The 20680-nt window shown below is 38.8% G+C and overlaps 1 protein-coding gene across 1 annotated transcript in view; it reads right to left on the bottom strand.

The window, feature by feature from the left end:
* Positions 1–20680, bottom strand: part of astn1 (astrotactin 1) — a 223201-nt gene that overhangs the window by 146850 nt on the left and 55671 nt on the right. Inside the window, 2 exon segments of the mRNA XM_036596278.1 lie at positions 4575–4724; positions 5698–6091. Of these exon segments, the coding sequence (XP_036452171.1) occupies positions 4575–4724; positions 5698–6091 (544 nt within the window).

Below are 20680 nucleotides of genomic sequence, written 5' to 3'. Positions count from 1 at the left end.
CAATCCGATTGTTTTTTGGGAGTCCACTTAGGAGGCCATTAGAGTATTTAATCCAGCTACAAATAAAGACAGGTTTCTAAAGGTCTGATTTATTCTTAAAATCTTTAATATTGTTGATGTTCCTAAAGTAATAAAATGCCGATTTAGTGACTGCTTTGACATGACTGTTAAACAGAGATCTGAGTCCATTAGTACACCAAGGTTATGGTTAAGTTCTTCAGATTTTAGGGCTCTCAAGTCCAGATAGGCAGCTAGAATGTGCCTCTCATTGCTACTCCCAAATAAAATAATCTCTTTATTTTATCTTTATTCAACTGCAGAAGGTTTTGTCCCATCCGGTTAGTGATGTGCTGAAGGCACTTACAAAGTGAGTGAAGGGGAGCATAGTTGTTTGGAGAGAGGGCCAAGTAATCCCATAGTCTTGTAGTATTTGGCCAAGAGGAACCGTGTATAAAGTAAATAAGAGTGGCTCAAAAACTGAACCCTGGTGGACACCACAGAAATTGCATGGGGTTGCTAGAACTTGGATAGTTGCACAGTCAGAGCAGGAGAAATGATTGCATTGCATTGCTAAGCATTGCAGTGGTTTGATTGGTTTGTTTGAAGCAAATATGTATTTCCATTTAAAACGTCCCCTCTTTTCTCAAAGATAAAACCTGGTTTCAGTTTGATGGTACACTATGACGGGGCCATATTGGGACACAAAACTAGCCTCCAATCCCAAATCTAATAGTTGAATTCATTAGTCAAAAACAGTGAAAACTGACCCTAGATCAACACTCTTGCTCTAAGACCACAAGTAGACAACTGTGGAATCACCAGATACATGAAATATCAAATGACAGTGATATAGTGAGTGATAGTGATACAGGTAGTGACAGAAAGGTGAAAGTGCCAAGCTGCCTACAAACATCATGAAGGAAAAAAAGATCATTCACAGCATATCAACCCCCCCACCCCCCCACCCAAACACAAATCTGACATAACTTTACATACATGAGGATACAACATTTACATCTGCTTTAACACAAGGATTCTCACATGTATTACCTGGACACCACATCTAAAACAAAAAGACATGCAAAATATAACATTTACTCATTTACAAATATACAGTATATCACAAACATATATCATGTGTCACTGCTTGCACAACTGCCAGCCCAAAAAAATACACATTCTTTTTTTTTATGTGGCTCTACCACAGTAACTGCATGCCTCTTCTGATGCTCTGTCATTAGGTACCAAAGACTATTTACTGTGGACAGATCTTGGAAAAAAAACAATTCCATTATGCAATGCCTGAAACAAAGGCATGAGATAGTGATGGCTTATAGATTACAATGTCTCACAGTGGAATGGGTGAATGTTTCCACCATTTCAATTTTTTTTTCTGCTCTAATGCAGCCTTCTGTTTCAAAAGAAAAACCGCGTCAATGTTGGGTTCAAAGCCAGGATTGATATTCTAATACAGAGGTAATATTCTCCAGTACTGTAATGCCATTCGAGACATGGGGAAAGTGTGATGCATCAAGGCAAGCGTAATGGCAAGTAATGCCTGCTTGTTTTTCACTCCAGACACATTCTATGCTGTAATAGGAAAAGAGGGAAAAAAAGCATTGTGTGCAAACAAATCACTAAAACGTGAAAATAAAGGTCCCTCCTCTCCCTGGCTTTGCTGTCTCGATGAAAGCAGAAGACTACAGGTAGCTGACAGTACTTTGAGTCTACACAGGAAGAGACAACCTGAATACAGGTGAAAAAGAAACACTTTAAAATTCCATCAATCACTGCAACTGGCAGACCAGTGCAACAACAACAAACGTTTTTGCAATAACAATCCACCCACATGAAGCTTTCAATTAGTCATAGATGGCCATGACAGTGCTTCAGCAATTTCTGGTTGGAACCCCTTAAAATCCCAGGCTTTTTACATACTCAGTAACTACAAGGACCTTAATGCAAGCTGCCTGAGCTATTCTTAGGCTATAGAAGTGTGTCCGCCTGTGGGTTATGGTTGTTTAAGGGGTTAATTTGTATGGTGAATGGGAGAAGAGGGTAGTTTTGTATTTGATAGCTAAGAAAGGCTCTATGTATAATACTTTTGCCTTATATTACTGATGTTACCTACTGTCACATACACAGTTTCAAACAACACACTAATACAGGTATAAGGTCGAGGACGTCAACACAGAGATGCCTTTAAAAAAATAAAAGCACTACAAAAGCCGGTCTTAAAACCAGTTTCTTCTCAGAGTAACACACTAAATTCTTCAGGCTTGGAGGGCAACAGAAAACCACAGTAAACTTTTTGCAAAACAGGCTTAGTAAGCCACTTCTTTTTCAACTGTACTTTTGCCTATATAATGGCCCATTTAAACATGCTGTGTTTAAAGTAAATACGTTGCTTGGGCTGTATCAAAAGACACATTTTTAAGCTTGCCACTGTCAAAGAGATTGTACAGTTCAGCTTGGTCTCAGAACGACTAACCACAAAAAACAACAGAAAATCTCACTTCCCTAAGCGCTGAACTTTAAGGTTATCATGAAAAGAAAGGTTGAACAAAAGAGTGCGCAACGGATGGTGTCTGAGCCTTCAGATGCATGCATGTCGTTTCCAGATGACACCAGCAAATGCTACGATCCGTCTTTCCAGCTGGCTAACAAAAGGAGAACAAAAGAAGCACCTTCAAAGGAATTAGTCGCAAATCTCACGGAACAGGTGAGGAGTGCTTGCCAGCCTCCGCAATTAGGCAAGGGCCAAAAGGTGCACTGCTCCATGGAGAGGAATAAAAGATGAGCTTGTTTAAATATTCAACACCCATTGCCGATGAGCTCTCAGCATGCAGCGTAGGTGAGCGCGTGCGACATAACTAAAAGTTATTTTGTTCTGCCAGGCCGGGTGCGAGAACCCAATCATCGGAAGGCCTCTGAAATCGTAATGTCATAATGTCATTGGAATGACGATCTAAAGAAAGCGCAGCAGGGGCACTTATGCTGATGGCTCTGACCTGCACAAATCTGATAAACATCAGATGTTGATGTGTATTGTTATGCATTTGCATGATAAAAAATAAGAGAGGAAGGTGTAATGGTAGAAAAGGAACTTGAGCAAACACACAGTCTCACATAATCTATTCAAATGATACTGATAGAAGCCTTAACAGCAACAGTTGTAGCACACACACACACAGATTTAGCAGATCACTTAGCTAGTTCGGTCTTTGCGCGGAGTATTGCACACAGTTAATTATAGCAAGAAAAAAACACAAGGAACAAAGCTGCTTTGTTACAAATTACAAGAAAACAAAACAATGAAATAGGCAATATTCTTCAATTCTGTTACCTCTTCTGGTTTTCACAGATAAACAAGGCAGGCAAAATGGGACACTATGGTGATTTACCGTCTAGTAGGAAAGGTAGCAGCTCAGTGCCTGTCAAAGAACATCTTTAAAGATCAGGAAACAGAAGGCAAGCTGAATCACAAAAACTTGCCTGTGGAGAGCTCAGAGAATGGGCTACACACATACTATGTCATGGAAAATAATGAGTAAACAGCATTTATCGTGCTACGCCCTGAAAAAGATCCATAACCCTTTCAGTTTCAAAAGCCATTATATTTGTTTAAGAACACAGAACAATGTAATTTATCTGTATCTCCTACTTTGAATTTCCAGCTCTTTTAAGGTGAACAGCCAAGAGTAGACTTCAATATATGAAAGTAACCTAGGGAGAAGTTTAGGGAGAATAGTATAATTGCACTGGCCTGAGGAGGTCAGAAACAAGAATATGAGCAGAGAAATGTTTGTCTGGAAAAGCAGATTACTTCACAACATCAGAAAGTAACACCTTTAATCAAATATGATGTGCAAATCTGAGGTCATCGACCCAGTCGACCACCTGACCCATGTAATCAAGGGCTATAGAAATTTGATTACCTGGCAGGTGTGTTGCGAACTGGAATAGAGTAAATGGTGGCCTAGAGCAGTCTCACACCAACCCAGCCCTCAGAGACCCCCTAGATGGTCCAGATTTTTCATGCAACGCATAGGCACACAGCAAAAATGTGGACCATCTGGGGGTCCCTGAGCACTATTTTGAGAACCACTTGCCTAGAGGGTATATATGTATTTGGGTACAGTTAATATCTAGCATAAATGGATAACTAAGTTGTTGGGATCTGTGATAGGTTTAAATAACAACAGAACGCTCCCATATTTTGACCGATTCTATTTACTTAAATGCCTACCACACATCCACACCCACAAAAAAGAAAGAGATAAAGAGAGGGGGGGAGAGAGAACAAAGGATTCTGACAATATACATACCTAAATTGCCTCCAAAAACAAATAAACCAGAGAAACTAATAAAAAAACGATCAATTAGATTTGGTATGTGTGGAAGTGAGAACAACCATAAACAGACAAAAGCTAAGCACAAATAAAAATGAAAGACAAAGTGCACCAAAGAGACTATACAGATGAGAGATAGGATGAATTTAAATGAGCAACACATTTTCATGAATTGGGCATGGCAGGGTATGGGTGCAATAATGCAGATGTCCGACCACTCACCGCGCGTTTTGCTGGACAGACGCTTGCGCTGGTTGGTGGAGGTGGTGTGTGGGAGGAGCGTGTTTTGCTGGTGATTGCTGTCAACAGGACTGGTGGCTATGATGTTATCCTTGTACTTGCTCATTAGGGACAGTTTTGTATTGTCATTCCCTGATGGTGAAAAGGTTAATATTAGGAAGAGAGAGAGAGAGAGAGCGCAAGAGAGCGAGAGAGCGAGAGAGAGAGGGAGAAAGAGAGAGAGTACATAAGACCCAGCCACAGACGCTCTACATAAAGACATGTCCTTTCAGAAGAAGAGTTCTTTTTAACTAGTGTTTGCGAGGTTTTGTGTGGCTGGCTAAATGTGAAACAACCAAGTGCCTTCACAACCAAGTGCCTTCACAGACCAGTGACTCAGAAGATAAGACATTCCGTCACTCTCCATTACGCAACATTGCCAAGTGCTGTATGGGCCTGTCCCTCAGTAATGAGCAACTCGCACAACAAAGACAACTGACACTGGAGGTTTTTTTTTTCTTTTAAATTGTATTATCCAAATTAGTGTGGCAGCATGAAATTATTCCTCTCCAACACAGCCTTTTGGGAGTATTTATAGCAGCCTGCTCTTCCAGGCAAACATCAACATCATTTCGCATTCAATCAGGGCCACCATTTCCAATGTCTTGTATCCAATGAACCTGGACAGCCTCTCTGCCACTAACCCATGTCATTTGACTCTTATTGCTTTAATGGCATTTAAACTGGGCTCTTGGTGGTCCTGCACAATGTCATGGATAATTTACTACATATCCAACTACTTCTATCTTAAAGCTTTATTTTGTACCATCTAATTTAGAGCTATTAGTGACATATCTTAAGTAGATGTAGTATAATTTTTCTAGAACATTTCCCTGTCACTGACTTTCAGAGGTACTGGAATGCCTTAGAAACAAGGAGCAAAACCCAAAAGTAGACTTGGGATTCATTAAATAGGGAGAATAATAACACCATTGAGGAGACTGCCTTTGTCCAGATTAAGAGAAGTGGCTAGCGTCTGCTGTTCTAACGTGGGGTTTTATAGCTCTTCCCAAAAGCACTCATAGGAAGCTGTAAACTGTTCAAGACCATATGAAAAGGTACGTACCAGGGGTGAGGTCTATGTTGGTCTTGTCATTGCAGCCCTGCAGTGAGTCAAGCGTTCGCGTCACCTGGCTGGCGAAATCCTCACCACCATTCATGCACTCACGCTGCAGGTGGTGTCGCAGGTCAGTGATGTCATATTCATAGCCATCTAGGATGGGTGTCTCTCGGATGCTGAGCGTGCCGCTGGAGTTGTGGCCCTGACCACGTGAGTTACGCAGGCTCTCGCGTGCCTGTCCGCCCATCAGCACAGAGGGAATGTAGTGGATCTCGTTGGCTGCCTCAGCACTTGCACTCTTCTGGGGCTGCGGCACACGCCGCCGCTTGCACCAGCGCCTGCGCGTGTACAGGATCAGCACTAGGCACAGGATGGAGAGCAGCAGAGCGATCATACCACCCTGGAGAGAAAAGAAAGAGAGAGAGAAATGAAAGAAATGAGAGAAAGAGGAATAGGCTAAACAAGGATTAGCTAACAGACTGATGAAATCCCCAGATGATTTCATAAACAGAAATCCAATGACACTTCCAACTGGGGGAAGACAGCAATTAGGGGCACCATGTTGAAAAGTATGCAGAATCCCAATTCAAATAATGACAGATAGCCAAGTCTCAAAGAGAAACGCCTTAATCTCCTCTCTTTCACACAGGGTGAGGACAGCAGTAGTACACACAATTTGCATAAGCTGTTTGCCTACTCTGCATAGTCAAGGACGATAACAAATGACACACTAATATAGGTCACTTATGTTGCATTTGCATGCACAGTAGAAAGTCATGAAACTGCCCTAATTTGTTTTGTATTGATTAAAATTCCTCAGCACTTTCAAAGTCATTACATCAGTTTCCTGGTTGTGGATGATATGAAGTTAAATATATTACAAATTACAAAGCAGAGAGAGAAAATGATGAGCAGGGATTGGGGGGTGGTTGGTTTTTCTCTTTATTTAAGAATAAAGGGAATTTGTGATAGGGTGATTTAAGTTGTCACAAGCCACACTTTTTTCTATCCCTGAAAACAGAGAAAAGTACCAATTAGGACATGAAGCAATATGGATTCTTCTAACATTTTGGAGGCTTCCCAATAGTCACAACGAAAGGAATCTTCTTCCGCAACTCTCTGTAACAAGAGAATTTACACGAGCTTGTCAAATGTTTAAAAGTTTAAAATTTTTAAATTTTAAAAGATTAAAAAATATATTGTGTGATCTCCAACCAAGATATTCAGTAAATCAGTCGGTGGATTGCCGAAAAGTACATTTAATGACCTCTCTGCCCAACCTTAAGAAAGAGAGATTGCATGTAGCAGTATACTACAAAAGCTATGTGATGAAAACCATACCAACATTGTGGCCATATATAGCTCCAGAGTCAGCAGCTAATCAATTTTATGTAATTTGATTTCCTTCAGATCCGTCACTTTGCATTTGGCAAATGAGCAGCTTACAACTTTATGGTGGAGAAAATTAGGTAACGCTATACACGGGAGTTAGAGGAGATTTAAAATTAGAGCAGACAGGACAGCGCTTTATGAAGGAGCACTATTAAAACCAAACAAAACATCAGAGGCCAGCAGCATGAGAGCCTGTAATCCAGTTAGCTAAAACAAAGATCGAAGGCATGGCTGTCAAATTTGTTAACAACTTTAATGGTCTGTTAGGCAAGTTGTCTGCACCACAGTGGAATGCCATGATATTCTGCTGCACATTAGTAAATCCCATGACATTTACCTAAACAACATGCAGCACAAGATGAGTTATGAAACACACTGATTGCTGTTTCCCATTATTACAATGACAAAGATCAAAACAAGGGTTTTTTCACTGTGCATACATGTATACCAGATTCCCCCCAGTACTTGATATCACATCTCTCGCTGCATGCTTATTTTGGCTGGACTTAAGACCGTCATACTTGCTGTGCACCTCTTTGGCTCTTATTCATCAGAGCTGCATACGGTCAAATCAGTTCAAAAAAGGAGCACACACAAATTCCACTGACAGTTTTGTTATTCAACAATTTCATCTTTGCCATATCTGCACAATCAAACTAATTTCTGGAACCAATCAAACTGGTAGGAGTGTGTGTAAATGTAAACGTAACAATTTAATAATCTGAAAAAAATGCATGGTTAACTAACCTAAACTCAGAAAAATAAACCTCGTTAAAATCTTTCTGCATTTAAAAACACTCGGCCCATTTGTGCTTTGTCTCGTGTGGAGCTGCATCTCCACAGAGATCCGACCTGTGAGGAAAAGTTTTAGCTCCTGAAAAGAGGTGGGGAAACTTCTCATTTCTCTTTTCCAAAGGGGAAAGCATCCTGCACACTGTTACTGTCTGTCCATTCTGTAAGGAGCAAAAGAGATCTTATTTGCACTTGAAGAATGAGATACAGAGATGTGTGTAAAACAGTTAATGAAGTTTCAGCTCCTGAGGAAGAGAAACTCCATTCTTCTTTCGCTTTTTCAAATCCTGCGCACAGTCACAGTTTGCTCATTCTGGGAGAAGCAAAGGACTCAATCATAGATACACACGACCCCATTTCCAAATAAGTTGGGACGCTGTGAAAAATGTAAATAAAAACAAAATGTAATGATGTGCAAATTATTTAAACCCTATATTTTATTAAGAATAGTACAAAGACAACACATCAAATGTTGAAACTTGAGAAATTTTATTGCTTTTTTGAAAAATATATGCCCATTTTGAATTTGATGCCAACAATACGTTCCAAAAAAGTTGGGACGGGGGCAACAAAAGGCTGGTGAAGTTGTGAAATGCTAAAAAAAACACCTGGTGCTTGATTGGCAACAGGTCATTAACATGACTGGGTATGAAAAAGCATCCTAGAGAGGCTGAGTCATTCAGATGTAAAGATGAGGAGGGGTTCACCACTCTGTGAAAGACTGCGCGATCAAATAGTGCAACAATTCAAGAACAACATTTCTCAACATAAAATAGCAAAGAACTTTTGCTTTTCATCATCTATGGTACATAATGACACTAAAAGATTCAGAGAATCTGGACAAATCTCTGTATGCAAGGGACAAGACCAAAAACCAGTATTTGCTGGCCATGATCTTTGGGCCCTCAGGTGGCACTGCATTAAAAACAGACACAATTCTGTAGTAGAAATCACTGCATGGGCTTAGAAACACTTCTGAAAATCACTGTCTGTGAAAACAGTTTGTCGCTGCATCCACAAATGCTAATTAAAACTCTTAAATGCAAAGAAGAAACTGTACATAAACAGGATCCAGAAATGCTGCTGCCTTCTCTGGGCCCGAGCTCATTTAAAAAGAAACTGAGGGGAAGTGGAAAAGCGTCCTGTGGTCCGACAAATCAACATTTGAAATTCTTTTTGGAAATCATGGACACTGTCCTCCAGGCTAAAGACCACTCAGCTCGTGATCAACGCACAATTTGGTTAATCATTAAATTCCTTATACAATAATATGAGAGATGTTGGTGTTCAAAATTTTGTGTTGTAAATTATTTTTAAACTGTATGTCATGTTATCTTGGTAAGGACTCTTAAATAACTACACACAAACATTTATCCCCCACATTTGTTATGTTATGTATTTTGGAAGAAGAAAAAAGACGGCCAATATATGGGATTTATAAATCCTTAAATATTGCAATCAATATCAGTCTTAACAATCCCATATATCCTATATAGTTTGTACTTCACTAAAGGTGGTCAAATATGCATTGTCTTTTACACAACTTTGAGGAATAAGGTTTCAGTTGTTAGGTGGATTATAATTTCTAATCAGTTGTGCTTCTCATTCTGCTAGGTTTCAGAAAGAAAGTAGAAAAAAGCCGAAGAAAACAAGCAATGAGTGTGTTCAGTTTGTACCTCTAAAAAATCTCCAATGTATGCAATGACTGTTTAAACATTCCTGGACTACAGTAATATCCACACCACAGACAGCTTGTGAGGCAAGTAAGCATGTAACTAGTCCCACAGCATTTTGGATTTTTCAGCTATAAACTATGGGATGAACAAAAGTAACTCCCTTGAAGCACATCTCAAGACCTGCAAAGACAATTAACCCCTTCCATTACAGCCAAAACCCAGAACACCTGTGCAACTGATGTTTAAACTGTTGACAAGACATTTTTGACAGGATAAGAATGCAATCAAGCCCGCAGAAATTCAACCAGCAAGGGCTTTATGTCGATAAGCTAATGACATAAAACATTTTTGTGTATGCCTTATTAGTGTGTTATTCAAATATGCACAAAGACATGATCATATAAACAGTAAATGCAGTAAATGCTACTTTAAAAGGTTCCTTTTCTGTTTACAAAATAAAGATTGAAAAATAAGTGGAAATTTATTGGATGTAAAGAATAAAGTCAAACATCATGACAACAATCGATATGTAATATTTTCTAATATCTTGAGTGACTGACAGCCGACTTATTTAAGAAGTCAAAAATGCATTGTTAAAGGACTTCATGACTTCAGAACACATCTCAGAACACAGCTTTTGACTTTTATTTAATCCAATTTTATAATATTATTTTAATCTAATTTTATTTTTTTAAGAGTGCTGCATCCCCACCTGCCCAAAAAATACATTAAATACACCTCTAATTTTTTTTTTACCACCTGAAATAATTCCCAATCTTAATTTTTATTTAGTATTTTTATTTTAGCTTTTAAACATATTTTACACATATATTGATATTTTGGTTGTTGTATACACAATTATTAATAAATCTCTAGAGGTGCATTAAAAGAGCAGCAGAGGATTAACTGCAAAGATCATGTGCAATAGAAGTGTAAGCTAGGGTCAAATTTCAGCTCAAATATTTAAGTGTAAATGTCTGTAATGAAATATGACTACAAAGGCACTCTCCTCTCAAATAGCAAAGTCTAGCCCAACCTGTCTCAGAGGCAGATTTCCACGAGCAGAAGAGTAGAAAATGAAAAATGCGAAGTTGTGATTAGAGACTCTCAAATGACTTGAGAGGCCTTATAAAAAAATGCCTATGGTGTTCTGTTTAAATAACAGAATGTGATTAGTGTATCTCAGGAAACGATTTAAAGAGGCACTGTGCTGTAGTATTGTTTTATTAGCTTTTTTAATGTGACTGTGTGGGTGTTCCTCTCTCTGTGTGTGTGTGTGTGTGTGTGAGAGACTTATGGAAGTTTAGAGGTTTCTGCTATTAATGACTGGGTCACTGTAAGACACTTTTCCTCATAGCTCTTTATCTGATCTGGCCACCATCAGTAGAATAAATGCATGTGGCAAGAGGAAATGGCCTTTCTGTTCCAGGGTGTATGTGGCTATAAAACAAGGTATTATCAGCCACTTAAACTCTGTATGCCTGCTGCAATGGAGAGCCCACAGGGAGAGTGAACGCAGAAAAAGAGTAATGTTGGATGAGTTAACGTATGTCCAGCTAATGCATTTCCTGGGGTATTTGGATACTGGTCCAATTTAAAAGTATACAGAGAAGACCAACATGGACTGACACTAGTGGTAGATGATCAAATTAATATCACAATATTTTCCACTGTTTTAACAATAACAATAAAATATCATGAGAAATTAATAAGAATAAAAGTAACACCAATAATCATAAATATTATTGCTATTATATTCACTTACAAGCAGTTTAAAGCTGCTAAAAGACTTCTTAACTTTATTAAAACAAGCACCATGAGACAGTTCTAATCTGACAGCTTTCTTCCTTCTCTTTATTTATTGTGTAGATATTAACACACACTGTAGAAGCTCCTTCAGTTCCGTTAAAAAAGAACCAGTTCTTTGTCATTCTCTTCTACCATATCTCCACATCTTTGTTCTTCCTTCTCCACTCATCCTAACTTCACTTAGTAGTCATTCTCTGAAATTATTTTTCATAGTTTAATCTGTCTAACAAAGGTAGCTCGCTATTCCACATTTGTACATTTACTACTTATGGGTTTCATAAATCTTCCTCATGGCCAACAGGTACAGTTACGCATCCTCTGAAAGTACTGGAGTGGCAAGGCTAGCTCTTTTCTTTTTGCAATACACTGAAGACGGAATATGAATGAGATAATAAATCTGAATTTCAGCCCTTATTTCCTGATGTTTACATCTAGATGTGTTAAACAACATGGCACCTTTTGTTTGAACCCATCCATTTTTCAAGTGAGCAAAAATACTGGAACTGACAGGTGTCTATCTGTCTATGGGAGAACAGCAAGTCATTTTGAAAATCGATTAAAGCCATTGCACAAGTATTGGGCATAGTCAATACAGCATTAAGGAATGTCCTGAAAAGACTCCCTAGTGTACTAACAACCAGTCATCTAACAGGTCAGCAAAGTTAGAACAAAAACAGTTGATGACAGAAATATTTTGAGAGCTGTGAAGAAAAACAGAAAATCAACAGTCACTGACATCAGCAAAAACCTTCACAGGGCAGGAGTGAAGGTCTTACAATCCACCGCTCGAAAAAGACCTTGAGAGCAGAAATATAGCGGCCATACCACACAATGCACACCACTCAACAGCAGAAAGAATCGGAAAGCCAGATTCGAATTTGCAAAGAAATACAGAGAACAGCCACAGAAGTTTTGGAGTAGAGTTTCATGGACTGTTGAGACCAAGATTAACCTCTACCAAAATGATGGAAAGGCCAACATTCAGGCTAACTGGTCAAGCACAATAGAGGTAGTGTCATTGCTTGGAATGGGCTCACTAATCTTAATTGATGACGAGACTCATGATAGTAGCAGCAGAATTAATTGAGAAGTCCAAAGAAACATTCTGTCTGCCAATTTACAGAGAAATGCATCCAATCTAATCAGAATGAACTTCATAATGTAGCAATACAATAACCCATAACACAATGCCAACACAACAAAAGACAACAAAAGAAAGGGAAAAAAGTGGAAGGTTTTAGCCTAGTTCATCACTAGACCTTAACCCAAATGAGCATGCATTTCACCTTCTGACAAGGAGACTGGAAGGAGAAACCCTCAAAACAAACAACTGAAATAGCTGCTGTAGAAACCTGGTAAAGAATCACAAAAGGAGAATGTAAAAGGAGAATTGGTGGTGCCAGTGGGTTACTGGCTTGATGCAGTTACAACAAGCAAAGAATAGGCAATCAAATATTAAGTGTTCTTTACTTTAATTTACTTCAAGACTACTTGTTCCTATAATTTGCCTCACCTAAAACTGGGTGGTCTGTCACCAAATGTGCCGTGTTCTAAGTTGTTTAACACATCTAGGTGTAAATATCAGGGAAGAAAGCTGAAATTCTTATCTGTCTTCTCATATTAAACTTTTGATCCCAAACCCAAATGTCTTCAATGACAGCAAAAACAAAAGAATTGGCCTTGCCATTCCAATATGTTCAAATACGTTTTGTCTAATAAAGCAAACAACAAAAGAGCAAATAAATAAAACATCCCAAAGCAATAGTCAATAGGCAATGCTGAGCAGTCGGCAAAGCATAACACTGTGCCAGTCTCTCACAATGGCAAGCAGCAGAAAATATTATTTTTGCATACATGTATGCAATATTGCGCTGCTTGCTGTGCACAGCTGGTATAAAAAGCTGACATAAGATTAACATAAGATAGTACTGCAAGAGGCAGTTAGCAGTGCAGTTACTTTTTCCTGTCTAAAAAAGTTATTTTGTTAAGTTTGTAAGTGTTATTTGTGTTCATGCTTATGGTGACTTTTTGTCCAGGGTAGGGCTGTTTGTGGTTCAATGTATTTGGGCTTCTTATGATATCACGAATATGGCAAAATCGATATCAGAAGACAAAGCCAAATTTACTTTTATAGCCATAACTGACTCAGCCCCAATACCCAGTGGTTCACGCCAAAGCCCAAGGGCTGTTGATTCAAGCGTGGTGACTCAGAGTGTAACTCACGATTCAATTTGAATCACAATACTGATGTCACAATTTTCCTGATCTTTTAAACAAAGAAACTCAACACGCACTTTTACACATTTTAATGCACAATTACTCTTTATTTGCTGAATTTAACACACAGGACATATAAACAAACATAATAAATAACACAAAATATGGCCTATGCAAAAAAAAAAAAAATGACAGTTAATATTGTATTTTTTATTTTTTTCTTAATATGTTAAACTGAATGAAAATTGCACACTAAAATTTTAGAAAAATGCCATTTTTAAGTCTGCTCCCTGTAGAGGATGTACTCACTTATTTTTACTCAGAAAATCAACAAAACACAATTTGTTAAAATTTTTGCTTATGACTGTACGACATGGATGTGCTGGAATGAGTTGTTGACTGGTGTTGTTTGTGAACTTTGGTGTTCAAACAATGCAGCTGCTTTCATGGCATAATTAACAGAATGCCCATTCTTGATATATCTCCCATTTTGAATCAGTATATCACAATGTCATAATGAACTGTCACAGTCCTAATTGTGACATCAAGCTGAGATATGTTTTGTCCTTATCCTCTTATTAGGTATGTCGTAAAATGGATCATTTTACATAATGGGAACGCTAAGTGCATTCTGTATAATCCCCATAATTCCCAAAACTCTTAGTTTCTGTTCTTCTAGGCCAAAAATAATTTAAACAGGCAAGTGTCAAAGATTTGCACATCCTGATTTTAGACTCTTAAGAATCTAAATGTAATGCAGATCACATAACAATACAAAACAAGGAATGAAGTAGTGTAGAGAAAATTAGGAACAACCATTAAGTAAAACATAATGAGACCTAAACAGTTAAAAATTAGGAGTACAATATCAGCATAATTAATTGAAGAATGGATTTTTAACAAGCTACTGACATGTGGGAGTACCTGCACAATATACTATGCCTTTGAGGAGGAAAATGCTTGAGAATGTTGTGTATCCCCACAGGAAGAACATTGTAAAACACAGTAAACACAGATTACTTAATGTGCATTAAAAAATAAGCTGTGTTTGACCACATTTAAGCAACATTATGAATGCATGCTTCTCAGAACACATAGCTCCTGGCGTCAAGGTGGAGCCTGAAATAACCATTTCGGGGGCATCATCCTCACAGCTACCGCCGAGATTCATCTTTCACTGCTTTTAACATTGCTTGCCCCCCTTTCCAACGCTCTTAGCCATTGGTCACATTCTTGCTTGCTAGAGCCCTAGGGAAAGAGACCAAGCCAAAGATATATCACTTTCCTCTCATAGCTGCTGGCAGGGCAGAAATTCACATCTTCAGCTTGCAGCTTTGTTTTATAAATGGACTGGTGCGCTCAAAATGTTTAAAGCTTCTTTGCTTGGCCTAAGCAGGTGCCTCCCAGAAAACAATGGTAAAGAAGCAACCAGCAGGACAACAGCACAGAACTCTCCAAATTGGTTAGGAAAGGTCAGCGTTTTGGGAGACAGTGCAGCTGTTAAACCCAACAAGCAAACCTCCTCTATCATTCTCCCTCAACTAACTCCCTGGTCTATTGGCTCTCAGCCAATAAGAAAGGCATTGATTTCTGCTTTATTGCTTCTTCTGCTCTCCGTATCCAATTCCTTAATGCCACCCTGTCCGTTTCCGCCGAAACCCGATCCTTTCTAATTCCCAGAAGAGAGAAAAATCATAAACACTGGCTGCACTCTAGAGTAGAGAGAAAACTGAGTGTTTACAGAGAGTAACGGCAGCTCCATCAACTCAAAAGGCACCAGGTGGGATGTGCCATTTTGTAGGCGGTGAAAGAAAAAAAAAGAAAAGAAAAAAAGGGGAGGCAGAACACAAAGACTTTACACTTTAAATCACATCATAAAGTCTAAATTTATTACTTCAGCAAAACACAAAAGGCTGTTCTCAGACCAGACTGTCTTCGTAGACACAACTGGTATGTTTCAAAATTAAGTCCAGAGGATTAATGTAGATTAATTAACAAGCAGCTAGCAACCAATAATATTTAAAATACTTTAACGCTTATTCCCTTTTCATGCCTTCAGCTCTTTCAACAACTGAAGTTAGCTTCTTTTTCACCAGTGTCTTGTTCAAATTTATAATAACATTCTGGTGTCTCACGCTAGCGTAACAATTGGAATAACAGGAGCCTTTGCAACCGCTGCAGCTAACAGGACATAACAGTCCTCTTGCTTCACAGATGGGTTTTTAAATGTACTGAAAGGGTTAAAAAAGCTGACATACAATCGCTTTTGTAGTTCTGCAATGTATTTGTATTTTCAGTCCCTGCCAAAGCTGTAGGACCATGAAGCTAGTGCAGTGTAAGCTGAGATTAGCGCTCGGATGCTAACATGCTAATAGAAACAAATCCTAAAAGCGTCATAGGACGCCAAATATGTAATATACTTCAGAAAAAAAAAATGTTTTTCATTAGTGAAATTGATATGATGAGGCTCCAGTTAGATTCCTATTCACCATTCCACTTTAAACGGTGCAGCAGTTACATTTTGGTGCCTCAGGTGAAATATGGCTAATATGTTTTGCTATTGCATATTTGGATTGAAAATCGGGCGATACCGATACACAGCCGATCGATCTTTCCATCTTTAGTAATAATAATGTTAGCCTCATATCCTCTATATATTCTACAGAGGACACAATGCTGTCATAGACTGATCACTTCCTATGCAATGGAATAAGAGAACATTCAGTAAAATATTAACAGTAAAACAAATCTTAAAATCTCCTACGTGAGAAAGTTTTCAAATAGATAAAAGTAAAATAATGCTGCTAAATTCTTTCTAGAGACAACAGGCAACAGCACTGCACTTGCAATCTTAAGGAACGCATTAAGATGAAAAACAGATTAGATTCTTCAGTAACACTTTTTAATAACAGGCCTTCAAACAAGAACTTATTTTTTATATAGTTTGTAAATGATTATTAATAATTATATAATTTCTACATATAGACTAATGAAAACTACCATTTGAATCACAACCCATTTACTCAGTGGCATACAGTAATTAATAACTACTTTACATTATATTATTTGAATTAAGCAACTAAGTAAACATTCAAGATTTCAAGTTATATTTATAATTTATTGGAGATTTCAGTATTCAATACTTGGATTACTGTATTCAAAATAATAATTTATTCTAAGACATCAAGCAAATAGTAGCATTTATTATGTGTATATAATTATTGATGATAATTAACAAGCTACTAGATGCTTGTTGAATAAGTTGCTATTTATTAGAGCTTATTATTGTAAATTGTAGTCAATTCTTCTCCATAAACTGTCATTCAAAGTAAGAATTTTCTTACTGAGCCTGTGTCTACTTTTGGCTTCCCAAGTTTACTGAAACAGAACAGTTGATGCAGACAGTTCTGTTTGACCACAGCCAGGTGTTGCAACACAGGAAAGTAATGAGAAAAATGTTGTATGAGTTTCACCACGCTTCTTTCTCGTGCATTTACAAAATCACAGCAAGGGCACAGAACAGCTGAGCCAGCCCTCTATGGCGAGATGAACCACCAGGGAACACGCCATCATATGTCGAATGGAGGAAGAGGACTTAAGGAACACTGCCTGAACATAATGGTCTACTGAGGGGTGCAAATCGCAGGTTGTGAAAAAGTCAGCCAAAATGGAGGGGGGGTGCATCAATGACACCTCCCAATGGAGAGTACAGCGGCTACAGAGAGAAAACCAGTGCAAAAATGGGTGCAAGCCAACGCACGCTATAGCCCGTTAAAGAGTTTGGAAGCCCTGGTAGCGCTGAAGGTTGCAGAAAATGAAAGAGCGTGAACTTGGTTCACTTGTACATTTACAGAGCAACACATATTAGTGCATTTTCTGTTTTGTTACATTTTTTGTGCAAGTTTCTACAATGCATAGCTGCCAGTAGCAGTGCCATCCTAGGTTTATCACAGTAGCCTTTTACAAACCCCATTTCTGGAGGGGTTGGGGCATTTTGTAAAATGTAATAAAAACAAGAACATATGATTTGTTCATTCGCTTAAACCTTTGTTTAACTGATGTAAAAAGCAATGTTTTCACTGACCAACTTAATTGTATTTTGTAAATTTAAACAAATTTTTAATCTGATGCCTTCAACACAAAAAAGTTGGGACAGAGGCATGTTTACCATCACCTTTCCTTACTTACATGTTTTAATTGTTTAGAAACTAAGGATACTAATTGCTACAGTTTTGCAAGTGGAATTTTTGCACATTCTTGCTTTATACAAGACTCTTGTTAACAGCAGTCGTCATTTGATTCTCCTCTTCCTGAAGATGCGCCTGTTTTCAACAGGAGACAGATCTAGACTGCAGGCAGGCCAGTCTAGCACGCACACTCTACTACTGTTGTAGCACATGCAGGATAAGGCCTAGAACTGTCGTGCTAAAATTACCATGGACTACCTGGGAAAAGATTTCGTCTTGATGGCAGAATATATTTCTCTAAAATCCCGACATATACCTTTGTGTCACACATATGCAAGTCACCCATGCCGTGGGCACAGAAGCTGGCTTTTGCACCTTTCGATGATAAAAGTCTGGATGGTCCCTTTCAGCTTTGGCACTCGACATCTGTTTTCCTGAAAACAAGCTGAAATGTCGACTCATCTGACCACAGCACACATTTCCACTGACTTTCGAACTATTTGACATGAACTTGGGCCCAGAGAATTCCGAGAATTTTACGCACAGAACTGACGTATAGCTTTCTCTTTGCGTAATAGAGATTCAAGTTCCATTTCTTGATGCAGTGGCAGACTGTGTTAAATGACAACATTTTTCTGAAGTACTCCTGATCCCATGTGGCTATATTTAACACAGTAGCATGTAGGGGTGGGAATCTCTAGGCACCTCACGATTTGATTCGATTACGATTCAGAGGGCTGAGATGCGATTATAAAACAATTATCGATGCATCTTGATGCATCTATTTTTCTATACAGGATTTCTTTTTCTCTCACTGTGTGACAACTTGGAACTTTTAATCAAGTATTTGTAATGATCCATAATGAATTTACTGCATTGCTAAAACAAACGGAAGCGATGAGGCAAATGAACTGGAAGGCTCTCATTCACTGCTATTGTGTGGAGCACATGAGACACAGGCTCCCACTCATCTGTGACAAAATGCGCAGTTAAGGTGAAACACGATTCTGTGGCAATGGATGTCCACGCATTATGTGTTACAGCTATCCTACCCGTTTTCTTCGGTTTTGGTCTCGTTTACATTGTTTTACATTTACAGCATTTAGTACACGCTCTTATCCAGAGCAACTTACAAAAAGTGTTTTGCCTATCTAGAGAAAGTATCTTTGCTAGTTATAAATGGGTTAGAGAGAAAGCTAGTCCTGAGCTCAGATATAGCCAGAAACAAAAGCCCATGTTGATTCCTAGAGAAAAAGGAACAGAATTGAACACAGCACAGTGCAATACATTTTGCCGTCGTAGAGCGTGGGGATCGCTGTCAGTAAAATATCTTCAAGGTGAGAGTGCAAAGTGTGCAACATGGCACGAAAGCCCTGGTTCTCAACGACTGAGTACGGACGCAAATCAATGGCAATAAAAGTTGAGATAGAATGTGTTAATCGCTTCCGAGTTGGGTGGAAGCTTTGACATCGCTTGCTCGATGGTCCTCTGGTCGGCAGCAAGTACAACCGGACGGAAAACGGGTGAAAACATGTAACATAGTTTCTCATGTTTATCGTTTACAAAACATTTTAGTTTAGTGTGACACAACTTGTATATAGCGTGGCTTCCGTCCAGGTCCTTTTTCCCTTCAACTTCATAGAAGCCAAAGTGCTTCCATACGCTAGCTCAGGGGTCGGCAACATGCAGGTTTTTTCTGTGTTGGTGTGGCTCCACAGCAGAATTATATTTTAGGTAAAAATAAAATGATCCTCCTTTGCAGTAAAATGCTCTGCCGATTGTTCTAACACCGTTTCCACAACAGATGGTCTTAAACGCTGCTAATTCACCACCCTATAACCCTGAAAGCTGCCGTGCAGACTGCAGGTCACATAGCACCGCAGTCTCGTCGAGCTAGTATTTTTATTACATTTTACAGAATGTCTAATTTTTTCTGGAAATGGTGTGTGTACATATTTATGTACGTCAACAATGGCTTATTATTCTGGAATGTCTTTTCACTTTTGAGGACTAATTTAAGAAAAAGAAATCGGTAAGAACTGAAAACAACAACATACAGAATATACTTATGCATACGCATAGCAAGCAGCTTGTCTGGGACCAGCAAAAATGACTGTCAGTCACAGCTGGAGTTATAATACAGTCATTCACAACGTCAGTAACAGCTATTAAGCCGCAGATTCCCAGCTTGATGCAAGGACCAGGCCCTTGAGACCATGATGATGTCTCATGATGTCACTTATGATGCCTGCAACACACTACAAAAAAAATCTAAGACTAAGAATGTGGTGAAATGTTTATTTAAAAAAAAGAAATAATAATAATTCCTAAACAGGTGATGCAATCATGCTTGGGTATAAAAGGAGCATCCAGGAAAGACCTTGCCTTTTATAAACAAGGATGGGTCGAGGCTCACCACTTTGCCAAAAAATGCAAAGAACAGGGTTCCCTAATGAGTGATTGCAAGGATTTTATTTATTTCACCCTCTGTATAATATCAAATGATTCAGGGAATCCGGAGAGGTTTCTGTGAATGCCTGTGACCTTCAAGCCCTCAGACAACACTGCCTTAAAAACCAGCATGCTTCTGTGATGAATCTCGACACATGGGCTCGGGAATACTTTGACAAGCCATTCTCAAGAAAGAGCACAGTTAACACAGTACTACACATAGCAGAAGCCACATGTCAAAAACGTCCAGAAACACTACCGACTTCTCTGGGCTCGAGCTCATCTGACATGGACTGATGAACAGTGGTACTGTGTGCAGTGGTCTGACGAGTCTACTTCTCACACTGTTAATGGAAATACTGGACAGCACGTTCTCTGGGCCAAAGAAGAAAAGGACCAACAAGATTGATAGTGTAAAGTTCAAATACGAGAGTCTGTCATGGTATGGGGGTGTAGCAGTGCTCA

This window comes from Colossoma macropomum, unplaced genomic scaffold (genome assembly GCF_904425465.1).
Source record: "Colossoma macropomum unplaced genomic scaffold, Colossoma_macropomum, whole genome shotgun sequence".
Classification (NCBI taxonomy): domain Eukaryota; kingdom Metazoa; phylum Chordata; class Actinopteri; order Characiformes; family Serrasalmidae; genus Colossoma; species Colossoma macropomum.
This window is presented reverse-complemented; position numbering and strand designations above follow the sequence as displayed.